Here is a 19,022-nt window from a genome sequence, read left to right on the forward strand (position 1 = left end):
ATCATTCTTGAACTGGGGAAAAAAGAAGAGCCATTTGGAAAACCTTGTGATTGTTCCAACTGCTTTATTGCTAAAAGAAGCAGTAGATAGGATTTAAAATGAAAACAAGTTCCATTACATTCTCACGTAGGACTTTGGTTCTGGGTAGTTCCTTTTACATCCCTGTGGTATTTTCTTCTGGTGCAAGGCCTCCCTCCTAGCCTCTGTTGCCTGAAACCACTGTCTGAGGAGGAGGTAAACACATGCAGACACCATTTCCTTGGATGGAAGCTGATTTCTTCTGGCGTGGGCCCTCCTGCCCTCTGTTGGCTGAAATCATTCCCCAGGGAGAATCAGATTGATGGTCTTATTCTGATGAACTGTCGTGGTCATCCTGGAAGTGCTGGGTTCTGCACAAAAATATCACTTCTGGGCCATTGGCTACAGTGGCCATTCTCAAACTTTTGTGTTTTTTTTGCCACAGCTCATTTAGGAGACTTCTTAGATTTCAGGGGCCCCTGTGGTAAACTGGCCACTTGAATAATAAGCTAGGCTAAAAAAACCTAAGCTAAGGTTGACCTAACTATACTCAATGTACCTTGTCTTATATATATATATGCAAAATCAATCTATAGACTATTCTATCAAGAGAAGCATGTGAATTCATTTTCCCCCTTGAATGTATTAATTCAAGCACATAGAAATGAATGAACCACAGGATTTGTTTTTATTTCCCTTGACAAAGGTTTAACTTTCTAGTAATTAATGATGTCATATGTGACAAAAAGAGTATTTCTTTGGTTTCATTACCAGAGGCCTCCATAAACACTTTGGGCTCCCATTCCCACATTTTTTTAGTCTGTGGCCCCCTTCAAATGTGCCAAGGGGCCAGGCCCTGTCATGATAAGCCATCACTTATCACTCAGATCACTTAATAGGAATGCAGTGTAAATTTCACAATCCAGAATTTCAAATCTGTATCAATCTCCCCCCCCCCCCCCGTTTGCATTCAACTAGAAGAAAAATACACTTTCTAAAAGATTTCTGGTTGTAAGAAAACCATGTACTCCTTGTAAATATTTCAGTGACGGCATCCTGAACACATGGTACATGAAACATGCCATGTGTGGCTATAGGCAGCTGTATCTCATGATACAGATACAAAACCTCAGCTTTGGACCACTGCTTAGGGCTCACATATCTAATTCCTATGATTCATTAAAAATAGCAGGAAAATGTTATGGATACAGGTGCTGTATTTCAATCACATACCGTCAACTGAAACAACTCATTGAGTACAGAGAATAAAATCAGTCAGACAATCTGATCCTTTTGTCTGCCTGATTGACATAAATTGGGATGGAAAAGCAAAAATCAGCATATAAGATTTCTTTCTGTAAGATCTAATCAAGCAATGCTTTTAAAAAGTGCCCTCTCTCCCACTGATAGCTAGATGCAGAGAGATGATGGGCAGCTTGCTGATTTTGAAGTAACATGATTGGACCGTGCATGCCTCACTTGTAACCTGCACACTTTTTTCCTCAGAAAAATTACGCAAGTATGACATTCCCTCTTCTGGGACAGCCAAGAAAGAAAGTACAGTCCTGCTAACAATTTAATTAAAAGCACCAGTACATGCAATTATTCCATCCATACCACTCAAAAGATATCGGCCACTAGCAACCACCAGGATATAACATCATCATCAGTGAACGCATCAGTTCTAAGAACAGAGAAAAGAACACAGTCCTTCCGCATGACCATCAGCCCCTGAGCTGCCTATGAAGCATGTTCGCAATAAAACTGTGGCTTGTAAACTGTGCTTTGATCCAAGCTTAATTTGATTAACATTGTGATCTCAGTGTAGATATTTGTTTCTTTGATTCCAAACCAGGATTCCAACTGGCGTTCACATCTGGTTTGTAATACTGAGAGGGCTGGAGAAAAGGAAACTACAGAAGCACCAAGACATGCATTTCACTGAAATAAGCCCATTTCGTAGTTGCCTTCATCAAACCTACTGTGTGGTTCCTTCAAGCCTATCTGTAAGAGGCCAAATGAATGCCAGGTGGCACCCAGGGCCTTTTCGCACGGGGATCTTTGTTGCAAATTGTTTGCGGAATGAAAAATCGCCATTTAAAATAGTGGAATTCGTCGTTATGCATACCTGCCTTTGTAGTGGAATCAGTTGCGTTTTTTAGCGTTTCCCACAGGCTTCCGGTCTCGGCAGAAATCGCTAGAAAGGAAGCGCTATTGCCAAGCTCGTCCCGCCCCTGGCCGTCAAGCAGCCAATGGGCAGCCGTTAGCATGCTCCCAAACAGCCCCTTTCCCTTTAAGAAAGGTTTTTTAAAAAAAACAGACCCATAGCAACGAATCTAGGTAGATTCGTTGCAACGGAGAGACCCATCCAGCTGCCTAATGTGAGCTGTCGTTTGATCGTATGATCGTTGGCACGCTGCCTCGAGTGATAAAAAAAAATCCCCCCCCCTCTCACGGGCCCGATTTTCGGCTGAATTAATGTGTAAAAAATAAAGGGACTTTATTTCAGCAAACGGGATTTTATGTGGTTTGTGCGTAGTGACTAAAGGTAAAGGACTGAATCCAGGGAAGCCTCTAAACAGAAAGAGGCTCGCTGGTGCGTTTATCCCCGCTCGCTCGGAGAAAAAAAAATGGCGATCGCTTCGCCGGAAGTTTGGAGGACAGGCTCAGGAGGAGGGACTTTGAAGAACCCGCAACAATGGTAACGCACAGGTCTTTAGCGCTAGTGTTGCAGATTGGTTGCAGGAGTGTATCGCTATCCGGAGGGTGAATCCACTTTTTGGGATTTCCCTGAAAGCGCTACAACGAAGCGCTTTTTGCGGATTGGTTTCAGGAGTGTTGCAGATTGTGTACGATGTCGTGCGTTATGGCAAATCAATAGCGTTACCAATTGGCAACCATTGTGCGATTTTGAAGCCGTGCAAAAAGCCCCCCAGAGTTCAGGCACTGTTCTCACTGAGGTCTAGAAGACTAGCTAGCTATCTGGTTAGACAACCCAGTTAATGTGTACAGCTAGTTTCATGTCTGCATGTAACTTTCTGATCTCCCATGAAGGTGTGTGTGTGTGATGTGTATTCAGAGACTGAACTGAACCATCTACGTTGTCAGACTTTTCACTTTCCAATCTCCATCTAGAAATCCCTTATTAAGATTTGTGATATGCAGCTAAACTTACCTGCAGACAATGCATGAATCATACCCTCGCCTTTCACTATTAACTCTGGCAACTTACTAATTTATTTTTGCATCCTAAATATATGGGCCTTACTCATTATTTCATCCAACTTCAGCTATCCGACTGTAGCTCCTACCTCAAGTTGCAAATGTTGCATCAGAGAATGAATAGTGTAGGAGGACAAGTTATATCCCGATCCCATAGCCACACCTACTTACTTGCATGTAAATGGGTTTAATCTCCAAAATAAATACAATGATGTCATCAAGAGGTCTCATTACAGTTTGTTTAATGCAGTTCTTTAAAATTCCAAGATCCCTTATACTGCCATGTTGGCATCTGAAGCTTTTTTCAAGGACAGATTGAATTAATCATACAAATATTGAATGCATATGTACCCCTTTCTCAACTATGCATCAATATATGTTTTCACCCGGCATGGTTCACCAGCCAAGTAAGCAGGTCCAGAGTAATGCAAACCGGTTCAGGACCAATCTCTCTCTTACTAAGCTAAATAAGAAGGCATGAAGCATACCTCGGGCATGGATGAAGATGTCCTCCTTCTCCAATGTTGCATGCCTCTCTTTCTTCTGTTTCAGGACACTCCTTCCCAGCTCCTATGGCAATATGCGTTACGTTCCTAGTTCTCCTTCGGAATCCTGGTGACAAATACCCTGAGTGGCAAGTCTTTGAGCAAGTGCTCCATGAAGACCAATCTGATGTTTCACAGTCTTTAGGCATAACACAGGACTGAAAGGTCAAAGGGACGGTTTCTTGCACACAAAGGCTGTGATAAGAAAGTATTTGGTTAAAACAAAAACCTGAAGACCGCAAATGTTCTATTCTAGCCAAATCGGCAAGTTACATTTTTGGCAGGCCTTAATTTGGTCTCTTCTGGCTAATGGAAAGGAGGTAAGGAGAATAGAAGCATGCATTTCTATTTCTATGCAATGCGATATAAGATCACAATATTGCAATAGAAGAGTGTGGGAACATGAAAAGAACCCTGCCGATTCCGTCCCACTAATATAGGGCTAGTGATGTATTTATGACCAAGCCACTGCTTAGAAATCTCAACATATGAGAAAAACGTAAGGGAATGCCATCTACAAATGTATGGAAATGCCAGAAATAAGTTTATTCTTAACATGATATAAAGATCTGAATGTAAGTTTCTGTAAATGAAAGACAAGCTTAATAAGCCCTTTCTTAATAATCTTGCATTAAGTTTCATTTTTATAACAGAATCACAGCATTTAATTACACATATTGGAAGCTTAATAACATTAACTGTGGCATTAAATTACAAAGGTACAAAAGGGTTCTTTCTGCTTTCTGAACCTTATACTAATTTTATTGATATATGCATTTGTATGTGCTAAATGAAATAAGATCCTGAAACTATGCCATTTAGAAACACTGGAACATTTTATACAAATAATTTTGTTAACAGTTACTGGGTAATTTCAATTGTTAACTGCTAGCATTCAAGGATGACCAGTTGATAATTCATAATTAGTAGTTAAACAGTGGGAATGGTTAAGGAGCAAACTATGTCCAGGATCAGATAGGACACCAATCGTTTTCTGTATACTCAATATTTGCTTGCTTAAAAGTTGAATGTGTATGCATATTGTTCTCTGAAAGTCAAGCAGGATAGGCGATCTTGCCACCACCTTCAAGAATGTGTTGCTTCCATTCTGCTCTCTTTACATATTTCTAAATAAGAAGGTATTTCAACAGATGTCTCTTATTGCAAGGAAATTTAACCTTGACAACAAAGGCTGTTCAGGGAGAAGTGATCTAAGATATTATCTTTAACCATTTTGTCAATGGGATGCATGAAGTAGATGCCTTTATTCTATACAGAAATTCTGGGAATAAATGAAGCTGCTTTTTACTTCAGTGATTCATGCTGATCCTACAGTTCCTGCTCCTGAATGGGGAGGGCAGTAAAAGAGCCTCATAGCCTGTTCTTTTTAACTGCAAGAAGGAAACGAAAGTGGAAATCTTCATGTAGGAAGCCATGGAGAACTGCACATTCCTTAACACGCACACAGTTTCTAAAAATGGTATGCATCGCTGCAGGTAATGTAGATTTTTATTATTATCATTTTTAAAATATATATACCAGTGGTAAAGTGTTTACTGTTTACCAACAAAATATATTTACAGTAATACTGAGATACTATATGCATAAATGCAGTATCTCAAACATACACAGACAGAGTGTGAAGGCTGATGGGAAATGGAGAAGAGGGGGCAACCCCTTAAGTGCCATCACTAGTAGTGTACTGTCCGATAGGTGTTCACAAGATATGATGAAGGAACCTGATCTATGAGGTGGTCCCCGTTCCCTTATATTCTATGGACCACATTGTAACTTTATCCTTTTTACATCGGATTTAATTGCTGGAATTCCTGTTGAATTACAAGCATACAGGAACTGAATAAACAACATTCTATATATTTAAAACAATATCATGAGAGACAATTCTCAGGATCCAGCGTGACAATCTGAAGGGTCCCGACAAATCAAATACTTTTTGCCTAACCAATATACGTCCATCAGTATCATAAGCAACAGTAAAGCTTATATTTGCACCTTGCCGACACCCGGCATGCAGAGGACCCCTTCTCTTTTCCATGTGAGTTTAAATCAAATGTGCTGTTAAAAGATGTCAGAAGAAGATACGAAGAGGATCCAAAGAATCTCATGGACCCAAATTTCGTCAAAAATATCTAAAAAGATTGAGTATTTTTTCCTAATCTATAGCCACATATAAGTCATCAGATATTTTACATTTAATTCTTCCAAAACATGGGAAAGACATTTCAGTAAATCTGATAGGAGTATTAAAACATATGGTGACTGAAAGGAGCCTTCATCTTGACCATTTACGCACTAGGAACTTCACTGGCCCACCCCCATGTCACGAGCACAGATCGTTGGTGGATGAGGTGCACCAGGCCAAATGCTCCCCCATGTGGGTGCAGGAAGAGGTGGGGCAACCTGCCATGACTAAAACTCCAGCCTGCAGCCTGGTATGAAACTTCCAGTGCATAAACGGTCCTTCAGAAGCAGCAGATCTCTGCCTAGTTTGTTCGGCCCTCTATGGAAACACGTAGGCCACTGTATGAAACAGTATGCTGGACTAGATGGCCCAGTGGTCTGATCCAGCAGGCTGTACTTGTGTTCTTATATCCTTGCTGCTGAAAACACAGGTGTTCATTCTGTATGTACTGAAAGGCAACCATTAGTCAGCATAAACCAAACCTCAAAAAGTGTTACGTTTCACTACCATGTTAACATAAGGTTTCTACGGGTATCAGGTTAATGTCAGCAGAGCTGAAGCCCAGGAGCCAGTGATTTCCACCAAAGTCCACTCCCACTGTGGTTCCTGCATGGTTCTTGAATGTCCCTTGATCCCACAGGGGCAGAATTTCAGAACATTCAGCAGAAGGCAACAGGAGTCAGGAAGCGGGGGGGGGGGCAAGGGTACACATGTTTTAAGAAAATGATTTCAGACATTCATCATTGATAAATATATCCTTCCTTTTCCAACCTAAGAATTCGTGACAATTGAGCCCCTATCATCTGAGCAACAATCTCTTTTAAAAAAGCGGAAGACCTGTTATCTTGCTACCTTTTGATGACCAGCTTTAAGTAAGTTAGAGATTTCAGTACATTGTGACTTACTTCATTACACAGCAACAATTTAACCCTGGTTTTAATTATCTGTGCTGATATATGTAGTAGCAATAATAGTGTAACATCTGCAGCACTACTGATGATTTGCTCTGTAAATCTTGGTAGCTGTTGATGAGGAAAGAATCCTGCTTATTAAGAACAACAGACATTCTGTAATGAATCAAAAGCTGATTCGGGTCAGCTCTGTGATTTACAAATTACTCTCACAGAGTTGACCTAACCAAGAAATTAACCACAATTTTAGCATGTCTCTGAATATATGTGTGTGTTGCTTCCCCATCATGATGTTACTATGCTTTCAATGGTAGTTTAATATGAATAAAAGGGTCTTACCTCAGCATAACATTTTTCCCATCACTTCTTGTACACCTCACCTGCCTTGTTTGATAACCAATCTCTACATCCAAAGACTTAGAACTGTGATGAAGCTTAAACCTGTGGAAATTTTGCTCATTCTCAACCACGTGAAGTTTGAAAGTGCTTCGTTCTGTAGAATCCAAACTGAAGTCCAACATAGTTCTCCCAATCACATTAATTTCTTTAAGGTGAGGCAGTCGGCATTTACTCCAAGGTCCAACTTTGAGACTGTACGTATATTCCTCTTCGCCATGAGAACAAGAGATAAAATCATTGCAAATCCTTGAATCAGTGAGATTTGGACATTTGGCTCCACCATAGAGTGGAGGAGCAATAACAGAGCGCGTTCTGTGCTGTAAACTCTTTCCACAGTGTCTCCTACATACAGACCAGGAGGAGAAATCTGATACAACACAATCCCGGGGACAAGGAATTAGGCAAACTTGTTCCATAGGTGGTTGGGGGATAAAATATTCACATATTTCATTTGCAACAAGTGTTCTGTTCAGTTTTTGTATGCACTGTACACTTCTGTGCTGTAATCCATGCTGTGCAGTTACACACTCTGAAGTCCTTGACTTGACTTCACCATGCGTAAAAGGAACCAGAACACACATGTGCCATTCTGACACTTCCCACTCAAAGAGTTCAAGATGCCAGTCACATATTTTAAAGCAGCTCCTCTGGCTATCAGGCCTATCACTTTGTTTACAGTTTGAATGGTGGGTTGTCCAGCCTTCTGAATGAACACACCAAACTACACGACTCTGAACACCACCTGAACCACAGTCACCTATGCATCGTCCCCAGTGACCTAAAAAATAGAGAGAGGTGGTAAATCATTTAAGTTACCATACCTGCTGTATTATCAAATAGATATACAAAATGAATTCCTGTTTAGACATCCCAATTTTAGTCTCATTATCATAATGAAACTAACTGATCTCTGAGAAGACAGGCAAACACGATACTCCCAACATATAAGTATGAGAAATAAAAACATAAGACCAGTTCTGGATCAGATCAGTGATTCCCCTAAACAACATTCTGTCTCACACAGTGGCCAACCAGTTCCTCTGGACAGCCAACAACAGAGCATAGAGGACGAGGCCTTCCCCTGATGTTGCCTCCTGGCTCTGGGAGTCAGAAGCTTAGTGTTTCCAAATGTGGAGGCTCCTCTCAGTCACCATGGCTAGTACCCTTTGATAAACTTATCCTCCACAAATCTATCTAATCCTCTTTTAAAGCTGTTCATTCCTGTGGCCATTACAACATCCAATAGTAGTACATTCCACATTTTAATCACTATCTGTGTGCTGTAGTATTTCCTTTTGTCTATCCTGAACCTTCTGCCCATCAGTTTCACTGGATTCCTTTAAGTTCCATTATTTTGGGAGAAAGGGAAAGTTTCTCTTTGACAACTTTCCATGCCATGTATAATTTTATGAACCTCTACTATCATGATCCCTGTTGGTAATCTATTTTCTAACTGAGAAGTACCACATTCTCCAGCTTGTTCTCAGAGGGAAGTTGCTCCAACCTCCTATTCATCTTGGTTTCCTTCCTCTGAATTTGATCCACCAAGAAAGGAAGAATTCACATGCTTTCTGTTACTCTATCATCTCCTTCTTTCCCTCATATCCAGACTTCACACATTAATTAAAGAACCTCTAATGTGATGCCTATGGAAGCTTGGATGCCCACCAAAACCTTTTCTGGAGCCCACCAAAAGGTTTAGGATGTGGATGGGGCCTTTGTCTAGCATGACTTCTGACTGACTGTGCAGATTAAAAAAAAAGATCCTTCAGCAAATATTGCCTTTGTAGCACAAGGAACACCACTGAATGACACAAAGAAAGCTGTGTGTATGCAAGAAAATATTTTAAACAATATGTTCATTTAAAAAGGCATTCTGTTTAACAGAGCTTTTGTCGGAAATGCTGAAGAGTTACTATTAAAGTTATGCATAACCTCACTACTTTATATTTGGTGTCTGACCTCTGCCTCCTGTGATTATACTAATAACCCTGTGTCAAAATTTGAAGTTTCCACAGCTCAACAAGATATTTAGGTGTATAAGATCAAAAAGGTAGGTAAGATGTATAAGTTCTAAAAACACATTGTTTCATCATCAAATTTGCAACAATTTTAGTAGAATTTTAATGAAAGCAGATAGTTTACAAATTATGTACTCGTTTATGATATGTCATATTAAGCAGATACAGTAAATATATTTTTCTGTAATTCATTTAGGAATCAGTTTAACCCACTAAGTAGCATCAAAAAACCTAATTTGGAATTGACCATGGTTTCTCCAGGTTATTTAAGTCTGCCAAGCTATACACCAAGGTATGGTTCCTACAGAAGCTAAGTTATCAATCTTTGGTGAATATTTTGGTGAAGTAGTTAGAATGTCAGACTAGCATCTGAGAAACCCAGGTTTGAACCTCCATTCTGCCCTGAAAGTCAGCTGGATGATCTTTGGCCACTAACACACTCTTCATTTAACCAATCTCATAAGACTGTTGTGAGGATGCAATGAAGAAAAGAGAAAGATGTAAGCCATGTTGGATCCCCACTAGGGAGAAAGGAAGGGATAAATGAACAAATAAGCAAACAAACAAAACAAGAAGCAAAGAGTATCTCCATACCTGTTCTAACGGGCCATTCCACAATGTGGGCTCATCACTATAAATGTCCTAGTACTGCCATACACAGAACAAACTGCTATAAAGAGCAAAATTAGTTCACTGGAGTACATCGGGAGAAGCAGTTCAACAGGTATGATGGTCAGAGGGTATTAAGGGTCACAAACTATACTTTGAATTGATCCTATAAACTAAAAGAAATGCAGATTACACAGTAGTGTTCTGAGTGGTTGACCACCAACAAAAGCCAAACTACCACATTTTGCACCAAAACAATTTTTTAAAGCTGAATGGTCTTCAAAGGCATACCCATACAGAGCATATTATGGTAGCATAATCTGGATATTAGAGTCATATAGACTACAATGGCCAGGTTAATGAAATTTAGATTAGCATCTAATTTATGAGAAACATGTGGCTGAAATAAGGCATGTGAGAGCAAGAAGAAAAAAAAATAAGAGTATGAGGACTTCTGCATGTAGAAAACGGTGAACTGAACGTCTCAATTTATTTGAGGAATACTGCAGAGAGGAAAATCGAGCTGGGAAACATCTCACCAGATGCATCTCCCTGGATCAAAGGGAGAGCATGAGATTAGCCACATGTTCTTCATTTCATAGAGAAAACACAGAGAAAGAGCTCTAAGTGATTTGCCAGAGTTTTGAGCACCTGGAAGAATCTGATTTCAAGATTGCTTACAACCATGGTAAAGTCTGAAGTTTGACCAAAACCCCACATTTTATTTTTCAAGAAAGAGATTAATTTTACTGCCAAGGAGAGATCTTCTCAACAACAAAGACTTAAAACAAAAAAAGCACGTATTTATAGTGAGATATTCTATCTTCTTTCAACCTTTTTTAAATTAAAGGAGAATGTAAATATTTTGTTAGACATTGCAAAAAAAACTGTTTAATCAACAAGATTTCAAAAAAAATTACTGGAAAAATTTGTACTGTTGTCCTTATTGTTTGCAAAACAGTGATTTAGAGTCATGGACATTTATGAATAGAAAAGATTGCACAGGAAACCAACTCTGCTTAAAGTAAAGTGATTGCAATAAGTTTTTCTTTCCTTTTTGTGATATAAGAGGGACATCTACTGGTCAAAAGATATTGCATCTAAAATTTTAAAAAGCGCTTAACTGTATACCTTAATTAGTTGTTTTAATTATGGCTACAATGAGAAAAACAGAGAAAAACAATTATTTTTCAAAATTTATTCAATAAACTTGAACAAAAAATTTGATTTAAAATTTGGGAAATCAGAAAAAAAAATTAGTAACATGAGGTTAAAGAAAGTTAAAAAGCTTGAATATTCCATTCAATAAATTTTAGAAGTTCAGCACATTAATAAAGATGTGGAAATATCACAATATAAAAATCAGTTTTAATTAGAGAACTGGATAATTTGTCACTATTAGAACTGAGAGAAAAAGTGCATTGGTTGAAACAGATTATTTCTGAAATTTCACGAGAGAATATCAGAAAAAAAAGACAGAGTTTTAGGAAATTGAGAGTGATAACACAGATTCTGAACTTGATAAGGTTTATAGAATGAACTCAAGATTTGCCACTTAAGAAAAGTACCAAGATATACCTTGGCATATTTCATTAGAAAAAAAACAAGAGATCAAGACCTACAACAAAATTTCAAGCTAAAGCAGAAGATTTATAATACAGATATTATTGTTTTGAAAGAAATTCTTATGAGAATTTTATGTATGAGAATTTTATGTAATAGAAAAGATTATGCCTTCCACAAGGAATAAATAAAACAAAGGAATATTTTGTTTTGATAGGATAATTTTTACCTTCCAGGGTCAAAAGTTCAAATTGAATTCTTTCGATGCGAGAGACTTTTTTGAGAAATGTAAGAGAAAATGGCATGAAACAGGGACTCAAGAAGAAACCACATAAGATTCGCAACAGCTCCAGCAGCACGGAATAGGTAATTGGTTTACAGACTAATTTTGCCTATGAAGGTGTCTGATGGTTCGTTGGAATGAAGCCACTTTGCTGCAAATCGATAGAATTTCTGATAAAATAATAATAAAAGTATGAAAAGAAAACTCCACAAAATGTTTTCTGATTTGATGGAAAATGGGTTTGGTAGCCTTTGGTCCATTCCAGTTGGTGTTGGTCTTATTCATGGATGAGCTCTAGAGATAGTTCAATGGGGGACCATTGGCACTGCTGATGCTGTTAGCCCTATCAGTAGTATTCAAAATGGATCATGATCTGCTGGTCCACCAGCTCACTAGGTACAACACCTAGCTAATCAGAGGCTGACCTTATTCCTCTGTGGCAGGGAGCATAGATGTTGCAAGGGGAGAAGTTGTACACACATCATAATCTGGGGTGTGGAGTTCCACGAGGGGCAATTCTCTTCCTGATGCTATTTAATATCTGCATGTGTCCCCTCACTTTTTGGTCTAGAATTTCAGACTCGAGTCTCACCAATAAACAATACTCAGATATATCTGTTAATAGATGGCAACCTATCAACCATCCTGGAACAGATGACCAGTTGTCTGGAGGTTGTGATTGGATGGCTCAAGTAAAGCCAACTGAAACTAAATACAGTACAGACAGGGGCCCTCTAGGTCAGGGGTAGTCAACCTGTGGTCCTCCAGATGTTCATGGACTACAATTCCCATGAGTTCCTGCTCTAGGTCACCTCTTGACTGGACTACTGCAACATGCTATATTCAGGACTACTCTTGGGCCACATCCAGAAGCTTCAACTAGTCCAGAATGCAGTGGTCAGGGTCCTAACAAAGGTGCATTAGTATGCACATATCTATCCTATGCTCCATCAGCTGCACTGATTGCCAATGGAGCACTAGATCCAGTTCAAGGCTTGGGTGCCAATATTCAAATCCCTCACCAGTCTGGGACCATTGTATTTGTAAGTTTGCCTAACTCATTATACCTCAGGGAGGGAATTGCATTTTCAAAATGGGAACATGCTAGTAATCCCTGGCCCAAAAACAGTTGTGCCTGTCGTCGACGAGGGCTTCTTGTGCCCTGGCCCAGGTCTGGTAGAAGATGCTTCCAATTGAGATTGGGCCCTGTGGGACTTGTTTCAGTTTGGTGGGGCTGGTTCAATGGAGTTGTTCTGCTGGGTCTTCAGTTGATGATGGACACAGAAATCATGTTACCAGCCCCTGAACGGACCCCATTACTTTCCTCTGTGTTTCCCATTGACAAATGCTTGGCTACCACAGGGAAAACTGACAACTTGGGTGTGCTACTGGAAGAATAGCTACTTGCCAACTGCCAGCCTCAACCCCCCACCCCAGAACTTCCAGTTGCAATAGTGTGTCCAGGGTGGTGGAGGTCTATGTGGTACAGAGAAATACTACCAGCATCCAAAGTTATGAAATATTTATTGAAAAGAAAATGTTTACAGGCATAATTTTAGCAAAGCACCAGACTGAACAAGAGAATCCAAAAGAAACTGGGTAAAATGCAATCATTCTGCCCCTCTCTCTATACATGCCCTACTATATAAGGTATTACAAGATGCTGAGGAAGGAGAGGTTTGTGTTTACCAGATCTGAAAACATGTTATCTTGTATGGATGAAAGAATGGTTGCTGTTGAGAAATAAAAGATTATTAGAATTAGATAGAAGGACATCATGAACTGGGATTTGGGAGGCATGGTTATTTATGGTGTGAAAAAGTCAAGGTTCACGTGGCTACTTATTTTTTCAAATTTTTCAACAAGCATATAATTTAAAAAGAAAAAATACAGTATGTTGCCACTAAAAATAAGACTTTTATAAAACTTTAGTTGTAGGAAAAGGAAAGCAATACAAGATTTGGTAAACTCAAAAAATAACTTTACACAGGGGATAAGAGAATGTCTCTACAGATAAAGTCTTAGGTTATATCTATACTGCAGCTTGACATAGTATTTCCAAAGAATCCTAGGATGTATAGAATGGTGAGTTGTTAGATATCTGGGTTCTGCCCTGCTAAAAGATGTGGATGATATGCCCAGAGGTCAGAGTGGTTGAGGAACAGTTACTCTATTACCAGAGAAGTTCAAAGATGTGAAATTGAAACTGCGTAACACAAAGTTATAAAGGGTACCTCTAATTATCATAACATCAAAAGAAAAGGATTGCTTTTTAATACTTCAGAATACAAAAAGGACAATTATACTTTCTTAGAAGATTTTGTATATTAATCAGCTTTTTTTCTCATTATCATATATATTCCTCAGCATATTCAATTAGAAACAAGCAAATTGCAAATATATTCTAAAGCTCATTTGAAAGCTAAAATAGGCCTAAAGGAAGATGAAAATTTAATATCGGTTTATACAGAAATATTTTTGAAGTGTAGAATAAATTAAAGAGAAATATACAGAACAACAGTCCAAATGAAAAAAATAAGTTAAAACTGATAACAAAAACAATTTGAAAATAACAACAATATCTATATTAAAATTAATACAAAATATCTGAATCATCATCAGAATAATTTAAATTATGTTAAATCAAAGGTGTCTCTATTCTTGTATTCTTAGCACAACCAAGAACTGCAGCTACACAAACCACTGAAAGAAAACACAACAATGAAAATCCATGAAATGATTTCCAATATATGTTATAGCTAAATATCGGCAGGGGGGATATTACTGGGGCCACAGTCCAAAGGTACCCTTGTTCCTTCACATTAGTCTTAAAAAACCAGGTGATATCTTCGTCCTTTCTTTAAATAGTTGGAAGCAGTGCATGGAAGGGATAGATTAATGCAGTTAATGTATTTTGGGAAATGTGCAGTAATGGCCTTTCTATAGCACCCTTGCCTGAGTTCTTCAAACAAGGACTGAACAGCCCATCAAATGTTCACCTGCAGAGATACATGATCACTTGGGTTTAGCTTGGTTTGGGATTCTCGAATCACTACTGCTGATGGGGAGATGTTTAAAGGGAAACAGAAACAAACATACCGTTCAGTTCTCTCATGTCTAGGGGTCTTACTCACTCTTTGATCTGGTTTGCAGGGCAACAGGAGGGAGGGGGAAGACTAATGGCAAAATCCCCTTAGGGGGAGCTAGAGTCAATCACTGCAATGCATTTTACAAGTGGCCTTGCAATGAGGTCTGCAAGTTGCAAGCTTGTTGCAGGCTTCAGCTGGGGACTCCAGAAAACAACCTTGCTTTCCCTAGCTGTTGGGGGTAGAATTTGGCAACTAAGAATGTAGGTTTTTTTGGGGGGGGGCTACTCTTTTTCCAGCCACAAATGATGGTTCTTTTTGAAATTCTTGTGTGCACGGCCAGAGAGTGTAAAAGCAAGGGCCCAGCTGAGTCTGACTCCACTGCTGTTTGAAACTGGTTCTGGAGATTATGTGATGGTAGCTTTTGCTCGTTACTGCTCTGAGACTGATTTGAATCTACGGAGCTGCCTGGCCTGAGAGACCCTGCTATGGACTTCTGATCAATGTGGGAGAGGACGTTGACTCGTTTGAAGTTCTTTTCTTTTTTTAAGTTTTCCTATTTTCTTTTTTTGGGCTTAGTGGGTGCTAGGAGGTGCGGGTAGGTTGAGGGGGGTCTGAGGCCAAGATTTTTTCTTTCTCTCTGTGGCTCTGTTGTGCTTCTGTTGGAGTTCACTGTTCTGAGTATTACCATTTAGTTTGTCCCTGCTGCTTGTGTGTTGGGGGAGAGGGTATCAGGCCAAAAGGTCAAGCCAAAAAACTCTCTGCTTGGTTGGTTTGGCTTTGGTTTCTTGTTTTTGTATGTCTCTTATCTGGTTTTGTGGTTTCTGAATTTTAGTTAACTTGTTTGGGCGTTGTGGCTCTGTGTGGGGGGGAAGGTGTTGGTCAAGGCCAACGACTTATTTTTCTTGGTTTGGCTTTGTTCTTTTTATTCTCTTTTGGCTTCTTGGAATTTATATCTGGTTTGATTTACAGAAATGTAGGGAAGTTAATTTTGACTGTGCGTTTTGTGTGTGTGTTTATGTGTGTGTTTTTTTTTAAGGAGGATTACATAAATTGTTCTAGTGATTTTTTTTTTTGTTTCAGAGTTAGGTTGGTTTTGCTAACTAGGCTTTTAATAATACAGGACTGTGTGAGGAATTGATTGTAATGCTGACCTTACAAGCCCCCTCCCCCTGTTGGCATTGTGATACTATATTTTGCATCAGCCCTGTTGAGCTGGCATTTGGCAAAATGGGGCGCTGCATTCTGCTGCTGAGTTATAGTACATTTCACTGGCTCTACTGTCCTTGCAAGTCTCCTCCCCATCACTGGTATTGTGATTCTGTGCTGCAGTCCTGTTGAGCTGGCATTTGCCCCAATGGGGCACTGCATTCTGCTGGTGGGCTCTAGTAGGGTGGCATTGAGTTCTGTTGCTGTGGGCGATTAGGGTAGCACAGGGTTCTGATGCTGCTGATTGGCTGTACTACATGGCATTCATTCTTCTGTCCCTCAAGAAATGCTCCCTCCCCTCAGTGTCTACTTCTCATGTGAACTTAGTCCTGTTGGGTTGGCACTGCCACAATGGCACTGGTTCAGCTGGCAATATTGCCGTGCTTCTGCTGCTAGGCTGTCCTCACAAAAATGCCCCCTTCACTTTCACTGCAGAGATTTTCTGGGGCATTCTGCTGGGCTTGTATTACCCTGACCTTTTTTTCCCCACAATAGGAAACAATGGAGGATGGGAGCATCCTATTTGGGTCCTAATCCAATCTTTTTGACACTTGAGGGTGCTTCTGAAGACAGGCTCCAGCAGCTATGCTGCAAATTTGGTGACTCTACCTCAACCCCTGTCACCACCAGACAACTGAATAGGTTTAGGCTAGATTTCCCATTGACTTCAATGTATCCACAGGGTACAAATCTTGCCAAATCCAAATGTCAATACTGATCAGAATATACCTAATCTTTTCAGGTTGAATTTGCCCAATTTTTAAAAAATGTGTGTGTGTGTTTGCACATCCCTAGTCAACAGCACTGGTTCTGGAGCCAGGTGCTTCCTGCTTATCAAAGACCAGTGTCTTGAAATGAGCAGAAAGTGATCCAGACTGGAACAATGCATTCTGCGATGGAGCACTGCATCTCTAATAATAGGCGACACCTTAGAAATAGAAGAAAGGGTTAGGATCCAAGCCACAATTCCCCCTATTGAGGTACCAGAACCACTTGATGTTTTCCTCAGTGATCAAACAGCAGCTCCAGGGGATCATCTGAGTTTCAGAAAGTAGCAAAGGGAAAAGGTCTTGTCTATGCATCTTGACTACACATCTAATCAGCATTTACCCTATCTATAATTCTTTAACAATAAGCACCATGCTGCAGATGTGTTCATGGATCTGTGTCTTAACCAGTTTCACCTTCAATTAAAGACAAGTCATATATTTGTTTGCATATAACATTAAAAATCCTCACCCAAGTAAAAATCAGCTTACATAAATGGGATTGCGATTAGATCCAAAATGGCCTTCACAGAAGAATAACCTGGATCCAACTCCATGGACTGGATCCAACCTAAGATCAGTGTGGAAGTACTGTTTACACATGCATATTGGATTGTGTCTGCTGGCACCAGTTACTTATCATTGCCAGAAAGAATTTTGGCAATACTTCTGCTGGTGTCTATGCATGTACAAAATACATACACAAAGGTTCAATAAACACAGGAGATCCTGCTCTTCTCAGCATCCATCACTACGCGTGCAGTTCATGTAAAGATAGGCCAAATTAACAAAAGGATCCCCACAATTATTCTCATCTAATGCATGAGCTGACTGTACATCCTTATCATTATCACTGAAGAAACAAACAGAAAAGAGTATGATATATACATAGTGATCCTTCACTGGAAGAATTGAAGCCATTTACCACACTCCCTTCACCTCAGCGGCCTTCATGCCCCTGGAAAAATACTTAGGGTCAGATAGCTACACAAATTAACAGACAGAGTTAAAGTGAGGACAAGGAAAGCGGAGAAATGCCGCTCCTCTGTCTTCTTATTAGGTGAACCATGCTTGTGGAAGATGAGGGAGACCATTTCAATGACAGCTTTTCTTGATCCTATTATTTTTACAATGTATTTTCAATATGTTCATATGCCTACTTTGGATTAGCTTTATGTGATCTCCTAGCTTGGTGTTGGAAAATGCTGCTACATCACAGCTGACCTGTGGCTATGGCACAAGGCAAAAGGCAAACAGAGTTGGTTTGCCATTGGCTGCTTCTGCATAGCAACCCTGGACTTTCTTGTTGGTCTTCAACTCAAGTAGTAACCAGGGTGACCATACATAACTTCTGAGATCTGGTCAGATCAGACTAGCCTAGGCATTAAAAGGTAAAGGTATAGGTATCCCCTGTGCAAGCACCGAGTCATGTCTGACCCTTGGGGTGACGCCCTCTAGCGTTTTCATGGCAGACTCAATACGGGATGGTTTGCCAGTGCCTTCCCATTCATTACCATTTACCCCCCAGCAAGCAAGCTGGGTACTCATTTTACCGACCTCGGAAGGATGGAAGGCTGAGTCAACCTTGAGCCAGCTGCTGGGATTGAACTCCCAGCCTCATGGGCAGAGCTTTCAGACTGCATGTCTGCTGCCTTACCACTCTGCACCACAAGAGGCTCACTTCCAGGAGATTATATTTTTTGTGGACATTTTATGTAAAACTGGTAGAAATGAATGCAAATCCATACATAATCTTTTCTAAGCAGAAAACACGGAACTGATTTACACCTTCAGAACAAGCACATGGTAATTTAGAAAGCAGATGCTGTTACTGCATTTTTAACTCCTCCCTTTCAAAAACCCATTTACATGTACACTATTACAATGTTAGGGAGAGCCCTGATTAGAAACCTCCACTATACAGTTACACCTGGGCATTAATGTTTTCAACAGCCATGGAGTTCTTCACATAGAGACCCATTCAAACATTCTATGTTTGTTTACCTGAACAGCCTGAAATGATAAATTATTTATATTCTGAGCGTGTAGACCAATCCAGACCATCAGAGAAACTGGCTATAAGGGTCCTGAGCTTATGATTTACAATTCCAATTAGCAGTACATATACAATCATGCATCCTAAAAAGCAGAGACATCACCCTGCCAACAAAAGTGTGTCTAGTGAA

General features: G+C 39.8%; 1 protein-coding gene across 4 annotated transcripts in view; it reads right to left on the bottom strand.

The window, feature by feature from the left end:
* Nucleotides 1–19,022, bottom strand: part of THSD7B (thrombospondin type 1 domain containing 7B) — a 702,862-nt gene that overhangs the window by 347,620 nt on the left and 336,220 nt on the right. For all 4 annotated transcript variants that reach the window (XM_077320192.1, XM_077320193.1, XM_077320190.1 and 1 more), the window contains exons 3-4: nucleotides 7,239–8,076; nucleotides 3,729–3,980 (exon numbers count right to left, since the gene is read on the bottom strand). In XM_077320192.1, the coding sequence (XP_077176307.1) occupies nucleotides 3,729–3,980; nucleotides 7,239–8,076 (1,090 nt within the window). The remainder of the gene's footprint in view (nucleotides 1–3,728; nucleotides 3,981–7,238; nucleotides 8,077–19,022) is intronic.

This window comes from Paroedura picta, chromosome 2 (assembly GCF_049243985.1).
Source record: "Paroedura picta isolate Pp20150507F chromosome 2, Ppicta_v3.0, whole genome shotgun sequence".
Taxonomy (NCBI): domain Eukaryota; kingdom Metazoa; phylum Chordata; class Lepidosauria; order Squamata; family Gekkonidae; genus Paroedura; species Paroedura picta.